This window comes from Salmo trutta, chromosome 12, assembly GCF_901001165.1.
Source record: "Salmo trutta chromosome 12, fSalTru1.1, whole genome shotgun sequence".
Classification (NCBI taxonomy): Eukaryota; Metazoa; Chordata; class Actinopteri; order Salmoniformes; family Salmonidae; genus Salmo; species Salmo trutta.
In genome coordinates this window covers 60,433,704-60,450,622 of record NC_042968.1, presented here as the reverse complement: position 1 = coordinate 60,450,622, position 16,919 = coordinate 60,433,704, and the positions used below count along the sequence as shown (strand labels likewise).

The following is a 16,919-nucleotide window of genomic DNA, read 5'->3' as shown; positions in this document are numbered from 1 at the left end:
TGACGGCTGCATGGTCCCATGGTGTTTATACTTGCGTACTATTGTTTCTACAGGTGAACGTGGTACCTTCAGGTGTTTAGAAATTGCTCCCAAGGATGAACCAGACAAAAAAAAATTCTGAGGTCTTGGTTGATTTCTTTGGATTTTCCCATGATGTCAAGCAAAGAGGCACTGAGTTTGAAGGTAGCCCTTGAAATACATCCATAGGTACACCTCCAATTGACTCAAATTATGTCAATTAGCTTATCAGAAGCTTCTAAAGCCATAACATAATTTTCTGGAATTTTAAAAGCTGATTAAAGGCACAGTCAACTTAGTGTATGTAAATATCTGACCCACTGGAATTGTGATACATTGAATTATAAGTGAAATAATCTGTCTGTTAACAATTGTTGGAACAATTACTTGTGTCATGCACAAAGTAGATGTCCTAACCAACTTGCCAAAACTATAGTTTGTTAACAAGAAATTTGTGGAGTTATTGAAAAACAAGATTTAATGACTCCAACCTAAGTGTATGTAAACTTCCGACTTCAACTCTACGTACACTAGATATACAATAGTTTGTGGACACTTCAAATTAGTGGATTTGACTATTTCAGCCACACCCGTTGCTGATAGGTGTATAAAGTTAAGTACACAGCCATGCAGTCTCCATTGATAAATTTTTTTGTAAAATGGCATTACTGAAGTGCCCAGTGACTTTCACCGTGACACCGTCATAGGAGGCCACCTTTCCAACAAGTCAGTTCATCAAATTTCTGCCCTGAGCTAGAGCTGCCCCAGTCAACTATGTGTTGTTATTGTGAAGTGGAAACGTCTAGGAGAAATGTAAAAATCATCTGTCCTCGGTTGCAACACCCACTACAGAGTTCCATACTTTCTCTGGAAGCAACGTCAGTACAATAACTGTTTCTCGGGAGCGTCATGAAATGTGTTTCCATGCCCGAGCAGCCGCACACAAGCCTAAGATCACCGTGCTCAATGCCAAGCATCGGCTGGAGTGGTGTAAAGCTTGCACCATTGGACTCTGGAGCAGTGGAAAAGCGTTCTCTGAGGTGATGAATCCCGATTCACCATCTGTCAGTCCGACGGACGAATCTGGGTTTGGCGGATGCCAGGAGAACGCTACCTGACCCAATGCATAGTGCCAACTGTAAAGTTTGGTGGAGGAAGAATAATAGTCTGGGGCTGTTTTTCATGGTTCGGGCTAGGCCCCTTAGTTCCAGTGAAGGGAAATCTTAATGCTACAGCATACAATGACATTCCAAACGAATCTGTGCTTCCAACTATGTGGCAAAAGTTTGGGGAAGGCCTTTTCCTGTTTCAGCATGACAATGCCCCCTGTGCTCAAAGCAGGGTCCATACAGAAATGGTTTGACGAGATTGGTGTGGAAGAACTTGACTGGCCTGCATAGAGTCCTGACCTCAACCCCATCGAACACCTTTTGGGATGAATTGGAACGCTGACTGCGAGCCAAGCCTAATCTGCCAACATCACTGCATGACCTCACTAATGCTCTTGTGGCTGAATGGAACCAAGTCCCCACAGTATTCCAAACATCTACTGGAAAGCCTTCCCAGAGGGGTGGAGGCTGGTATAAGGGGGACCAACTCCATATTAATGCCCATGATTTTAGAATGAGATGTTCGATGAGCAGGTATCCACGTACTTTTGGTCATGTAGTGTGTGTATATATATATATATATATACTATTTTCAACATTGTAGAATAACAGTGAAGACATCAAAACTATGAAATAACACATATAGAATCATGTAGTAACCAAAAAAGTCTTAAACCAATTAAAATATATTTTATATTGTGATTCTTCAAAGTAGCCACTCTTTGCATTGATGACAGTTTTGCTGCTCATTTTGCAGCCCTTAAAGAGTGGCCAATCAGCTTAAATGCAGTATGTTTTTCATATTGGACATAGATATTGCACCATAGACAAGTACCTGTACAAAACAGATGAGTTTGAACAAAAACCTAGGTCATAGGAAGCGTTTCTAGACCTTCAGTGCTCTAGTCATTCTGTATTGCTGAAGCGTTATAGATTGCACAATAGAAATGTAAAGCTAATTTACGATTGAGCCGATATATGCAGCGTTTACTGTCAATGCAGTCTCAACTAACACAGGAATATTGCCTTTAAATGTCAATAGCGCTGTAACGCTGAACTTCTGCGATACAGATTGAATAGAGCCCTTACTGTGGTCAAACAGCTTAAAGTGTATTCTAGAGTCACTAGAATACAAAAGTGGTCAGTTTGAACAAAAACTTAGGTCAGGAAGTGTTGCTGGACTTTTACTGTGGTCAAACAGCTTAGAATGCGGCCCTGGACATTATATAGTACAAATATAGCACTATACAGGAAAATGTATTGATTGTGTGTCCGTAGAAATAGGGTCCAGTATACTCACTAGAGTCCCTAAAGTACAAAACAGGTGAGTTTGAATAAAAAACTGAGTCACAGGATGCATTGCATACCAAAATAGCGTACAATGTAAAAGTCAAAGCCTTCTGGTGGACACTTCGGAAAATATACAAACAATAATAATAAATGACTACATTCAAAAAGTCAAGAGAGATGCAAGTACATTTCTTTAAAAAAAAAGCATGCTTTATTCATAACAAATATCAATGACAATTGATCATCAACAGAAATTGATCATCAACAGTAACACTCATCGGTAGAATCAGCCCACTGGGCACAAATCAACATTGCTTCCACACCATTTGAAGAAACATAAGCAATCTGATGATTGGTGTGATACAAACCTATTTACATGATCTTACTCGGATAATATTTTTTATTTGTCCGGCCAAAACGCTTGACCTGAGGCATATTTTGGCACAAAGGGCTGGCCTTGCACTGATTTAAATGTGTAAAGTCTGCAGCCTGCTCATCATCATTAGAAAAAGTAGGTAATTTACAGGAATGCCAGTCAGTTAACACTCCATCTACTGATCACATTGTTTCCATTGTTTCACTTTAGCAGTTCGCTTCTCACCTAACCACCTGCTAATAGTTGGAATTAGGCACCACCATTATAGCGCAAGTCAAGAGTGCAAGTCTGGTATGGAACTGCGTTTTATTTCACACTGGAAGCAAACAAAGAGTACGCTAAAATAGTTTATTTATTCCTTTGTAATTAAGATATAGTCCTGAATTAGTCGGTCAGCGGAGAGTTAAAGTGACAGTACAAAAGTGTAGACTGGACCCTGGTTTTACACAAACAATAGTTTTTCCTTTACAGTGCTATGTTTGTACCATATAGTGTTCAGGGGCCCTACGCAAACGTTTTGTTCAAACTTATCTGTTTTGTATATTAGGGACTCTAGTAAGTAGGCCTCTGGTTTTGTGGACACACAAACGATTATGTACAGCGCAATATTTAAGTCCGATAAAAAAAAAAACTGGATTTCAGCTGATTGGACTCTCTTGAAGGGGCAAAAAACAAGCAGTGACGCTCCTCTGGGTGTAACTCTGTTGATTTGGAAACTAGAAGTGCTCCTAAGTAGAATGGAACATCCATTTACTGCAACACAAACTACAGGAAATTGTGTATGGTTCTCTAAATGATAGGAGTGCACCGTGCACTGTGCATGCACAAAAAATATTGTTCACCATTTAGGCTTAATATTTATAAAAAATAATTATCCCATAATATGTCATAGAAATACTTGAAAGTATTCTTTGTATGATAGCTAGTATAATATATATATATATAATTCTGCACAATTTCGCTCTAATTATTAATTAAGCTACAAAGTATACAGGACGTTACTCTTATTCTGAAGGATTCCAAAAATCCGTGACCCGGAAGTACTTTATTATTCTTGTCTGCTTTATGGTGGTGACAGTTGACGAAGATTATTTAGCGATCAAAACTCTTCTCTTGTCATTCAGCTAGTTTAAAACTGACATCGGGGTATTTATATAGAGGCATTATTGAGGTGAGAAACCACTGTCATTGTTCAACAACTAGAAGTTATGAATTCCTCCATAGCTAACGTTACTAAACTATTTTGCTAGTCTACTAACAGTAACGTTATACACTTGACGCAATCTCGGCCTTAGCAAAATTCACAAAGCGATTAAAACGTTTTAATGGCAAATTGTATGGACGACATGTCATTTTATGATCAAACTAAAACACAGAAAACCAGCATCACAGCATTAGCTAGCTAACGTTATCTCAGATTAGCTTGCAGTTGTTCACTGACTGGGGCATGTCAGTTTAGCATGGTTGAGACAGCTAAATTAGTTACAAGTTTAGCCAAAACAAAAGTGAGTTAGTTGAATGTAGAAGAAGCAAGCTAATACAGGAAGTTGGTAAATGTTGTCTATAATTTAACCAGATGCAGGATGTAGAGAAAGTGAAAATGACTGTTTGTGTGTAGGTCCTTCCTGGCTGGCCCATGCTGAGACAGGGACCTAGAGGAACTGAACGGACTCAACATGGCCTGTGTAGAGGAGCCCCCTGAGAAGTGTGTGTGTGTGTGTGTGTGTGTGTGTGTGTGTTCACCTTTGTCTGCCTTTGTCTGTGCGTATTCACCAGTGTCTCCCACTGTGTGTCCAGGCACTGCTGGGTGTGTTTTGCGACAGAGAGAGAGGACCGCGTGGCAGAGTGGGTAAGCCCCTGCAGGTGTAAAGGCTGTACCAAGTGGATCCACCAGGCCTGCCTGCAGCGCTGGCTCGATGAGAAGCAGAAAGGAAACAGTGGAGGAGCTGTCAGCTGCCCTCAGTGTGGCACAGAGTACAGCATCGTCTTCCCCAAGATGGGTAACTGACACACACAGAGTATAGTCTTTCCCGATATGGGCAACTTACAGCCCACATGCACACACACACACAAGGTAGTTCTACTCTTTAGTGTCTTCTGTCCAGGTGTGTGTATTTTACTGACTATGTATATGTCTCTGCCCCCCCTTTTTACTGACTGTGTATATGTCTGTCTGTCCCCCCCTCCAGGGCCATTGGTGTACTTCCTCCAGCAGGTGGACAGGGCTCTGTCGCGGGCCAGTCCGTTCGCTGCTGCTGGGGTGGTGGTGGGGACAGTGTACTGGTCAGCTGTCACCTATGGAGCTGTGACTGTCATGCAGGTACATGACCCTCTACTCCTGACCCCTGAACCTCAAACCATTATACCCTTGCCCTAGACCCCATAACCTTTGACCATAACTAACACTAACTTACGAACTAGTTCAGTGAATCCATTGCGAACGCCAATGCAACCCAGAACACGAGATTCACAATTCCTTACCTCCCTACCTCTCCCTCCTCCCCCTATTTCTGCAGGTGGTAGGCCATAAGAAGGGCTTGGATGTGATGGAGAGAGCTGACCCTCTGTTCCTCCTGATGGGTCTACCTACCATCCCTGTGATGCTGGTCCTGGGCAAGATGATACGCTGGGAGGACTACATACTGAGGTTGTGGCAGAGACACTCCTCTAAACTACAGCTGCTAGTGCCAGGTACATACACATACAGTGCAGTCGGAAAGTATTCAGACCCCTTGACTTTTTCCACATTTTGTTACGTTAATGACAAAAGCAAAAAAACGGTTTTTAGAAATGTTTGCAAATATATACAAATATTCAGACCCTTTACTCAGCGTCTTCTTGGGTATGACGCTACAAGCTTGGCACACCTGTATTTGGGTAGTTTCTCCCATTCTTCTCTGCAGATCCTCTCAAGCTCTGTCAGGTTGGCTGGTGAGCGTTGCTGCACAGCTATTTTCAGGTCTCTCCACAGATGTTCGATCAGGTTCAAGTCCGGGCTCTGGCTGGGCCACTCAAGAACTTGTCCCAAAGCCACTCCTGCGTTGTCTTGGCTGTGTGCTTAGGGTCGTTTTTCTGTTGGAAGGTGAACCTTCGCCCCAGTCTGAGGTCCTGAGCGCTCTGGAGCAGGTTTTCATCAAGGATCTTGCTTTACTTTGCTCTTTTCATCTTTCCCTTGATCCTGACTAGTCTCCCAGTCCCTGCCGCTGAAAAACATCCCCACAGCCTGATGCTGCTGCCGCCACCTCACTTCACCGTAGGGATGGTGCAAGGTTTCCTCCAGACGTGACGCTTGGCATTCAGGCCAAAGAGTTCAATCTTGGTTTCATCACACCAGTGACTCTTTAGGTGCCTTTTGGCAAACTCCAAGAGTGCTGTCAGGTGTGCCTTTTACTGAGGGATGGCTTCCGTCTGGCCACTCTACCATAAAGGCTTGATTTGTGGAGTGCTGCAGAGATGGTTGGCTTTCTGGCCAGTTCTCCCATCTCCGCAGAGGAGCTTTGGAGCCCTGTTAGAGTGACCATCGTGTTCTTGGTCGCCTCCCTGACCAAGGCCTTTCTCCCCAGATTGTTTAGTTTGGCCGGGCGGCCAGCTCTAGGAAGAGTCTTGGTGGTTCCAAACTTCTTCCATTTAAGAATGATGGAGGCCACTGTTTTCTTGGGGACCTTCAATGCTACAGAAACCTGTTTTTGCTTGGTCATTATGGGGTATTTTGTGCAGATTGATGAGGGGGAAGAAAAACATTTAATCAATTTTAGAATAAGGCTGTAACATAACAAAATGTGGAAAAATTCAAGGTGTTTGAATATTTTCCAAAGGCGCTGTGGTACATTCTGCAAATGAAACACACTTGATACATTTTTTTTTTTTTAACTCTCCTTTTTGTCTCTCTCCTCCCCTCACCCCCATCCCATACAGGTATAGGGCGTCCATTGCCCCGTGTGCCAGTTGATGGGAGTAATGGAGGGGACCACCTGTCAGTGTCTCGTACTTTGTGTGGAGCTCTCATCTTCCCCTCCGTGGCCAGCCTGGTGGGACGACTGATCTTCAGCAGGGTACCTTCGTCTCTGCAACGCACCGTTCTGGTGAGGGGGGGGTGGGTGTGTGTGTGTGTGTGTGTGTGTGTGTGTGTGTGTGTGTGTGTACAGTATGTCTGGGGTGGCAGGTGTTTTATGTTTCACTTTTTCTCCCTCTCTCTCCCTCTGTATTGTAGGGTGGTATAGCATTTGTGGTGATGAAGGGAGTGTTGAAGGTGTATTTCAAACAGCAGCAGTACCTGACCCAGGCCAACCGCCACATCCTCAACTACCCAGTGAGAGAGAGGGACATAGATGGAGAGGGACGGAGCGAGGAAGGAGAGGACGACACAGAGGATAGTGGAAACGAGTGAACACAACACTCCCCCTAACCCTAGAGGGCGAAGGAGGGACGGAGAGGTAGAGCGGAGATATAAGTTGGAGCAGAAACTATTGACAGCCTCCCAGAATCCTCTCTGTTCCCTGACATCACACAAAGAGAAACCTGCAATCAAGCACAATGTAGTTTTATTTTACTCAGACAAGGGGTGTGTTTAAGAGGTGTTTCCAAACCGATAACTTGTCAAATAGAAATGCAATTGTAAGTTTTTTATTTGAAAGTGTTTTCTCCCAGTGGTGTCTCCTGAACTCAACCATGCTCTGGTATTTCATTGTAAGATATCCACTCAATCGTTTGTGTGTGTGTGTGCGCGCGCGTGTCTACACCAGGGGTGTCAAACATACTGCCCGCGGACTGGATCTGGCCGGCGAGGGGGTCGAATCTGGCCCGTGGGTGGTTTGAGTATATATTAAAAATATATAAGAATAATTTTTTGCAAGTTTTTATTACAAGGAAATATAACCTATTTTTAGTGCTGCCCTTTGGACCTCGTTGAAGACCGAACGCGCCCCCCGGGGTAAAAGGAGTTCGACACCCCTGGTCTACGTTGTAGAACCCTTGCTATTTTATTTGCCTGTAAGAATGAATTAGCTAATAAAGTGATTTGATTGTTAAATACTACATTCTCTCTGTTATTATTGAAGTGGGATGACTTCTACTTTCCCTTGGTGCCTCATCAGCCAGAGGAAGGTAAGTTTGATAGTAGGGGAGGTGAGGAAACAAGGGGTACAAATGATGACCAATGCCATCTCGGTAAGTCCATGTGAGTTACTGCCTCCATTGCAATTGGACAACATTTACTCATTGATCGCTGATTGGCTGACATTATTGCAACACTTTGTGAAGGAACGTTTTATGTTTGTGCTTTTCCAATAACCAATTTGACTGGGTCCATACAAGTGACTGATTGATCGTGCCTGGGAGGAATCTTCACTATCAGTCTAAGCAATTTGGCAGTACGCCCAGAACAAAGGGATATCTCGGTTTCAAGGTCTCAGCTTGGAGTGAAGAAGCCTCGTGAGGTATTGGTCGGTCACATGCATGAACCAAACGTTAATGATGAATTCATTATGAATAAGCTAAATCAGAGCCCTTCATGTTTTGAGCCCCACATTTTTAGCAAAAAAATATATAAATATTTTTGGGGGAGGGACTTGCCTGTTTTGCATGTTATTTTGGCATTAATACATGTCACATAGAGGTTTGCAAACAATGTAAAAAATATATATAACATACACACGGTCTAATTTTTGTTTTCTTGAGTAAGCAAGCTCCAAAATGCAGGTGTTTCAGCCTAGGTCAGTGCTTTCTGTGGTGGTGGGGCGAGCCAGCAAAAAAATAGGAGCATTACGCCATGATTGGCTCAGTCTTCTGTCACTCATGGGGACACTACGTCATCGTGAAGTTTATGTCCTTAGTAAGGGTAGACATCCAAAATTTCAGCCCTTTGTATCCTGCCAGAGTTATAAACTCAGCAAAAAAAGAAACAGACCTTTTTCAGGACCCTGTCTTTAAAAGATAATTAATAAAAATCCAAATAATTTCACAGATCTTCATTGTGAAGAGTTTAAACACTGTTTCCCATGCTTGTTCAATGAACCATAAACAATAAATGAACATGCACCTGTGGAATGGTCGTTAAGACACTAACAGCTTACAGACGGTAGGCAATTAAAGGTCACAGTTATGAAAACTTAGGGCACTAAAGAGGCCTTTCTACTGACTCTGAAAAACACAAAAAGAAAGATACTCATCTGCGTGAACATGCCTTAGGCATGCTGCAAGGAGGCATGAGGACTGCAGATGTGGCCAGGGCAATAAATTGCAATGTCCGTACTGTGAGACGTCTAAGACAAAGCTACAGGGAGACAGGACAGACAGCTGATCGTCCTCGCGGTGGCAGACCACGTGTAACAATACCTGCACCGGATCGGTACATTCGACATCACACCTGTGGGACAGGTACAGGATGGCAACAACAACTGCCCGACTTACACCAGGAACGCACAATCCCTCCATCAGTGCTCAGACTGTCCGCAATAGGCTGGGCGAGGCTGGACTGAGGGCTTGTAGGCCTGTTGTAAGGCAGGTCCTCACCAGACATCACCAGCTACAAAGTCGCTTATGGGCACAAACCCACCACTGAGCTTGTTGTCATTGCAGGCAATCTCAACGGTGTGCGCTACAGGGAAGACATCCTCCTCCCTCATGTGGTACCCTTCCTGCAGGCTCATCCTGACATGACCCTCCAGCATGACAATGCCACCAGCCATACTGCTCGTTCTGTGCGTGATTTCCTGCAAGACAGGAAAGTCAGTGTTCTGCCATGGCCAGCGAATAGCCCGGATCTCAATCCCATTGAGCACATCTGGGACCTGTTGGATCGGAGGGTGAGGGCTAGGGCCATTCCCCCAGAAATGTCCAGGAACTTGCAGGTGTCTTGGTAGAAAAGTTATGTAACATCTCACGGCAAGAACTGGCAAATCTGGTGCAGTCCATTTGGAGGAGATGCACTGCAGTACTTAATGCAGTTGGTGGCCACACCAGATACTGACTGTTACTTTTGATTTTGACCCCCTTTGTTCAGGGACACATTATTCCATTTCTGTTAGTCACATGTCTGTGGAACTTGTTCAGTTTATGTCTCAGTTGTTGAATCCTGTTATGTTCATACAAATATTTACAGGTGTTAAGTTTGCTGAAAATAAGCGCAGTTGACAGTGAGAGGGCATTTCTTTTTTTGCTGAGTTTATTACAGGTGACCTTCCAAGAAGGCTCAAGGTCATTGGCCACAGATAAAATTACATCAAATCACGTTATATGTACAGTAGCTTTGATGGGACTGATCATGTCAACATCTTACTTTCAAAGTTTTAGCTAGCAGTCATCATGTGAAGAGAAATAATGAAGAGAAATTATAGATAAAACGTATCGGTGCTCATCGGCCATTGGACATAAACATTACACAACAAGTTGGAAATCACAAATTCAACAATGAGTTGTTTGGAATGAATCAGTGGCTAACTGCCAACTTCCAGCAGTGCAAAGCAACCAGTAGCCTGCTATTCAATGGAGTGGCTGTGTGTTTTTTCCCCCCAGAGTTCCCACCATAAATCCAGAGAATGTCAGACTTTGATGACAAAGTTTGATGACAAAACCGCCGCGCCACCTTTATGTTTAAGTGAGCACATCACAAGTCAAGGTGAGTACAAAAATGTATTGTATGCTGTTGCGTAAATGATGTAATATGCAAGAGAGATATGTATACTGTAGCTAAGAAAGTAATACTAAGTGTAAGTTGTGTAGTAAGCTGTTAGTAGCCAATGTGCCTCACCCTAATATTTTTGTCTATTTTCACCTCTTAATTTTGCCTAACATGACTGTTCTCACTCGGTGGTGCAGCACATGTAGCCTATAACCTGTTTTTGAGAAATGTCATCATCTAATATTGTAAGAGGTTTCATTGTCTGCTTATATTCCCTCTTTATTCATCCTATGGTTCTGATTTGGTGTGCAGGGAAAATACTGTAAGAGCAGCCCATGTTCTGCATTCTGTCCCTGTACTTTTCAAAAGTGCTGAACACATAGTTTCATTGACTACGTCCATTGTTGCTCACTCATTTAATGTCTTAATCAAAATTACGGAAAGGGGTTTCCATGGCAGCTGCACACAAGACTAAGATCACCATGCTCAATTCCAAGCGTTGGCTGGAGTGGTGTAAAGCTCGCCACCATTTGACTCTGGAGCAGTGGAAATGCGTTATCTGGAGTGATGAATCACGCTTCACCATCTGGCAGTTCGACTGACAAATCAAAAATCAAAAAAGCAGAACGCTACATGTCCGATTGCGTAGTGCCAACTGTACAGTTTTGATACATTCCTGTGTCTGAGACCAACCTGGTACTAATTTCTATCAAGGCATAAGGAGGAGGAGGAATAGTGGTCTGGGGCTGTTTTTCATGCTTTTCGCTAGGCCCCTTAGTTCCATTGGAGGGAAGCTACAGCATACAATGACGTTCTAGACGATTCTGTGCTTCCAACTTTGTGGCAACAGTTTGGGGAGGCCCTTTCCTGATTTTAGCATGACAATCCCCCACGCACAAAGAAAGGTTCATACAGAAATGGTTTGTTGAGATCGGTGTGGAAGAACTTGACTGTCCTGCACAGAGCCATGACCTCAACCCCATCGAACACCTTTGGGATGATTTAGAACGGTGATTGAGAGCCTGGCCTAATTGCCCAACATCAGTGCCCGACCTCACTAATGCTTTTGTGGCTGAATGGAAGCAAGTCTCCGCAGCAATGTTCCAACATCTAGTGGAAAGCCTTCCCAGAAGAGTGGAGGCTGTTATAGCAGCAAAGGGAGGACCAACTCCATATTAATGCCCATGATTTTGGAATGGGATGTTCGACGAGCACGTGTCCACATACTTTTGGTCATGTAGTGTATGTTATTTTCAGAGGTAGACTGGCTCTGGCAGTCGAAACAGCCAAATATTCCATTTAAACATGATGTCACGCCCTGACCTGAGAGAGACGGTTTATTTCTCTATGTGGTTAGGTCAGGGTGTGGGGTGGGCATTCTATGGTTTATATTTCTATGTTTTGGCCAGGTATGGTTTCCAATCAGAGGCAGCTGCCAATCGTTGTCTCTGATTGGGAACCATACTTAGGCAGCCCTTTTCCCTCCTTGAGTTGTGGGATCGTATTTTTGTACTGCTGTGTAAAGCCTGCAAGATGTGACGGTTGTTTTCCATTGTTTATTATTTTGTTTAAGTGTTCAGAGTTTGAAATAAATATCAAGACGAACACATAACACGCTGCACCTTGGCCTACTCCTTTGGACAACTGTTACACATGAATCGATTCTCAACTGCGATATTGTTCTAGAAACATCAAGCCCTTTATTTTCATATCACATCCAAAATAATTTCAATAATGCAAAATACACACTTACTGTTTTACCCAGCTTTATCACGACAGTATTTTTCAGTTACAACACGTTTCTGGCGGCCTTCTTCCGTCACACACGGATGTTCGGAGCATGCTAGATGGCTAATTAGCACAGTTGGTCTCCTAAGTCTTACGCCTGTCTTCCTTAAACATGCGCTGTAACATAGATATGACCATGAGGGAACACTAACCCTATAAAGGTGTGTAGTAATTTAACCTCATTCGTTTTGTATTATTTCTCGCTGATATGAAAGGTATATCCTTATGTTTCCAAAACAGTACCTCAAGCGATGCGTGTTCGCATTCAGACCTAGCGTCAGGGTGTTAACCAAAGGGCCCCGGGAAGAAGATACAGTACCTTCAGAAAGTATTCACACCCCTTGACTTTTTCCACATTTTGTTGTTTTACAAAGTGGGATTAACGTTACAATTCTAACATTTATTAAAAAGTTATAAAATAAATAAAACACTAATATATCTTGATTAGATAAGTAAACACCCTTCTTAGGCAATACATAAGAAAAACCTTTAGCAGTGATTACAGCTGTGAGTCTTTTTGGGTAAGTCTCTAAGAGCTTTGCACACCTGAATTGTACAATATTTGCCCATTATTCTTTAAAAATTCAAGCTCTGTCATGTTGGTTGTTGATCATTGTTAGAAAGCCCTTTAAGTCTTGCAATAGATTTTTAAGCCAATTTAAGTTAACTGTAACTAGGCCACTCAGGAACATTCAATGTCGTCTTGGTAAAGAAAGATGACAAGCATACCTAAAATATACCTAAAATATGATGCAGCCACCACCATGCTTGAAAATATGAAGAGTGGTTCTCGGTGCTGTGTTGTGTTTTTGCAGTATGTGCAAGTGCCTTGTTGTAAGCAGGATGAATGTTTTGAAATATATTTATATTCTGTACAGGTTTCTTTCGTTACACTAATTTAGGTAAGTATTTTGGAGTGACTACAATGTTGTTGACCATCCTCAGTTCTCACATCACAACCATTAAACTTTGTAACGGTTTTAAAATCACCATTGGCCTCATAGTGAAATCCCTGAGCGGTTTTCTTCCTCTGCAGAAACTGAGTTAGGAAGGATGCCTGTATCTTTGTAGTAACTGGGTGTATTGATACCATCCAAAGTGTAATTGATATTTTCACTATGCTCAAAGGGATATTATATGTCTGCTTCTTCTTTTTTTTTACCAATCTACCAATAGGTGCCCTTCTTTGCGAGGCATTGGAAAACCTGAAATTCAAATCAAATCAAATTCACTGCTCGACTGAGGGTGAGATAATTGTATGTCTGGGGTACAGAGATGAGGAAGTCATAAAAAATTATGTTAATTAAACACTATTATTGCACACAGAGTGAGTCCATGCAACTTATTATGTGACTTTTTCACTCCTGAACTTATTTAGGCTTTCCAAAACAAAGGAGTTGAATATTTATTGACTCAAGACATTTCAGCTTTTCATTTTTTTATTAATTAGTACATTTCTAAAAACTTTCACTTTATGGGGTATTGTGTGTAGTCTAGTGTAAAAAAAATCTCAATTTAATCCATTTTAAATTCAGGCTGTAACAACAACGAAAAAGTCAAGGGGCGTGAATACTTTCTGAAGGCACTTGTCACGACTTCCTCCGAAGTCGGTCCCTCTCCTTGTTTGGACGACGTTCGGCGGTCGACGTCACCGGTCTTCTAGCCATCGCCGACCCATCTTTCATTTTCCATTTGTTTTGTCTTGTCTTTCCACACACCTGGTTTCAATTCCATCAATTGCATGTTGTGTATTTAACCCTCTGTTCCCCCCATGTCCTTGTCCGGTATTGTTTATTGTAAGTGCTTTCGCACGTTATGTCTGGTGTGCGTCGGGTTTTGTACCCATTTATTGATTGTTCTGTTTTCCGGTGGTTTTTATTATTAAACTGCGCCGTTAGAAACACCGTTTTTGCTCTCCTTCGTCTGATTTCTCTGCCGCCAGTATGCACCCCTTACAGCACTGTACTAGATATTTGTATGATATCTGTGTGCAGATCCTCAGGATAGCCCTGGCGGTCCAGAGAGATTCCAGGCTCACACTGATTGGCTGATGTTCAATGTCGGGTGTTGCTGCTTCACCACCACACGGTAACCATGACAACCACTCTCTCTTCACACCATGCGTTTCATGCACACTGACAAATGAGGAATTGGAGAGGGGGGTGCCTATCTAATAGACAATAGTCCAGACTACTTTGAGCCCATCCTCAATTACCTGAGATATGGACAACTCATCATCAACCCACTGGGTACCACACACACACATCTGTATCAGTCCTGGAGGAGGCTCGGTTCTTCGGCATCGATCAGCTGAGCAACTGGAGACCCTGATCAAGGTGTGTGTGTGCCTGTATGTGTCTTGAATGCTGTAGGTGCGCACGATCCCTGTATGTGTCCTCACTGAACCATCTTGTCTCCTATCCAGAGTTCCCAGCCTGCTGATGACCATTCCCCTCTAACCAGGAAGGAGTGTGTGCGTTTCCTGTTGGCCACACCCACCAAGTCAGAGCTGCGCTGTCCTTAGTTACCCCTCCTAGACAGCATGTTGGTTGCCCTGGTCTGAGCGGTTGATGAGCAGAGAATGTGAAATGAGTACCAGGTTGGTCTCAGACACACAGGAATGTATCAGATCTAGGATCTACACACGTTAGTTTGTAATGTTGAAAAAAGGTCCCACTTCTATTTAAAAAAACTAGATGTATTTGTAAAGGTAGATTCAGATAGAATTTATTGTGGACGAATGGTGACATATCCCTCCACTGGAGTTCCAGACACTTGTAGAATCTATGCCAAGGTGCATTGAAGCTGTTCTAGCTCGTGATGGTCCAACGCCCTATATAAGACACTTTATATTGGTGTTTTTTATTTTATTTATTTATTTAACCTTTGTTTAACTAGGCAAGTAAGTTATGAACAAATACTTTTTTTTGCTGTACTTAGTTACCACTCCTAGACAGTATGTTGGTTTTCCTGGCCTTGTCTGAGAGCAGCGGTTGATGAGCAGAGAATGTGAAATTGTCATGCTCTAATCTGTTTCACCTGTCCCTGTGATTGTCTCCACCCCCTCCAGGTGTCACTTGTTTTCCCCAGTGTATTTATCCTTGTGTTTCCTGTCTCTCTGTGCCAGTTCGTCTGGACTACTTTCCCGCCTTGCTGCCCTTGAATCTACCTGCCCTTCGGTACCTATTGGACCTACTGGTTTTGACCTTTTGCCTGGACACGACCATTCTCTTGCCTACCCCTTTTTGGATTAATAAACATTGTAATACTCCAACCATCTGCCTCCTGTGTCTGCATCTGGGTCTCGCCTTATGCCTTGATAGAAATGAGTACCAGGTTGGTCTCAGACACACAGGAATGTATCAAACGTTTGTTTGCAATGTTGAAAAAAGGTCCCACATGTATTTAAAATATTGGATGTATTTTTAAAAGTAGATTCAGCGGTGCACAAAGTAAGCAACCGAGTAGGGCCGACTTCCATTCCAACTAAGAATATGAGGCAAGAGGCTAAACTTCTCAGCTGTTTTGGTCCCGCAGCGCTCACGTGGCAGCAACGTGAAATGCACCCGTTCACATGCGCAGATACGCTGTGAGTGCACCGTCTTGCCTTGTTCTTATCTGCGGTTCATTCTGCTGCTTGTGGCAATGTACACTGGTCTGCATGGGCCATGTTCTCCATGTCATGGCTGGTGTTGGATTCCCATCACATGGTGCTGTATCTGATTATCTCATCACTGGATAATTACTGTTTTATCATGTAGTTCTTTACAGTAAGTCTCTAGCCTGTTTTTAGTATCTATACTGAACACAAATCTAAATACAACAGGCATCAATTTGAACGGTTTTACTGAGTTAGTTTGAAATCAATTCATTAGGCCCTACTCGCGTTATTTCTGCATTCAAATTGCCATCGATAAAATGCAATTTCTTTGTTGTCCGGAGCTTATGCCTGCCCATATTATAACCCCAATGCCACCATGGGGCACTCTGTTCACAATGTTAACATCATCAAACCGCTTGTCCACACGACACCATACACGTGGTTTGCGGTTGTGAGGATGGTTAGATGTTCTGCCAAATTCTCTAAAACGGCATTACGGTAGAGAAATTAACATTGAATTCCCTGGCAACAGCTCTGGTGGACATTCCTGCAGTCAGCATGCCAATTGCACACTCCCTCAAAACTTGAGACATTTGTGGCATTGTGTTGTGTGAAAAAACTGCACATTTTCAACTGCCATTTATTGTCCCCAGCACAAGGTGCACCTGTGTAATGGTCATGCTGTTTAATCAGCTTCTTGATATGCAACACCTGTCAGGTGGATGGATTATCTTGGCAAAGGAGAAATGTGCACTAAGCGGGATGTAAACTAGTTTGTGCAAAAAATCTGCAAGAAATAAGCTTTTTGTGTGTATGCAACATTTCTGGAATCTTTTATTTCAGCTCATGAAACATGGGACCAACACTTTACATGTTGCGTTTATATTTCAGTTGAGTGTGTTATTATGTCAAAGGCCCCTCTCTTAGTGATCCGCAAACAGGAATGTACCACACTGTGAGGGTTTTGTTTTGAAACCTAGCACATCACTAAGGAATTAACATGGTCCACACACACCAACACATTCGTGAAGAAGGCATGACAATGTCTCTTACCCCTCAGGAGGCTGAAAAGATTTGTCATGGGCCCTCAGATCCTCTAATAGTTCTACAGCTGCACTG

The 16,919-nt window shown here is 42.9% G+C and overlaps 1 protein-coding gene across 1 annotated transcript; it reads left to right on the top strand.

Annotated features, from left to right (window-relative positions):
* The first annotated feature begins 3,832 nt into the window (after positions 1 to 3,832).
* marchf5l (membrane-associated ring finger (C3HC4) 5, like) lies at positions 3,833 to 7,827 on the top strand. The gene is made up of 7 exons (XM_029768999.1): positions 3,833 to 3,964; positions 4,412 to 4,498; positions 4,591 to 4,793; positions 4,983 to 5,113; positions 5,310 to 5,484; positions 6,709 to 6,875; positions 7,004 to 7,827. Exons 2-7 carry the CDS (start codon positions 4,470 to 4,472, stop codon positions 7,178 to 7,180), a joined length of 882 nt encoding a protein of 293 aa, XP_029624859.1. The 5' UTR covers positions 3,833 to 3,964; positions 4,412 to 4,469; the 3' UTR covers positions 7,181 to 7,827.
* The last annotated feature ends 9,092 nt before the right edge of the window (positions 7,828 to 16,919 follow it).

Excerpts from the sequence above, each read along its gene's own strand:
- marchf5l (XM_029768999.1), top strand. The coding sequence starts at position 4,470 with ATGGCCTGTGTAGAGGAGCCCCCTGAGAA. Across the intron at positions 4,794-4,982 it reads CATCGTCTTCCCCAAGATGG|GGCCATTGGTGTACTTCCTC; the intron begins GTAACTGACACA and ends CCCCCCCTCCAG. Across the intron at positions 5,114-5,309 it reads GAGCTGTGACTGTCATGCAG|GTGGTAGGCCATAAGAAGGG; the intron begins GTACATGACCCT and ends CTATTTCTGCAG.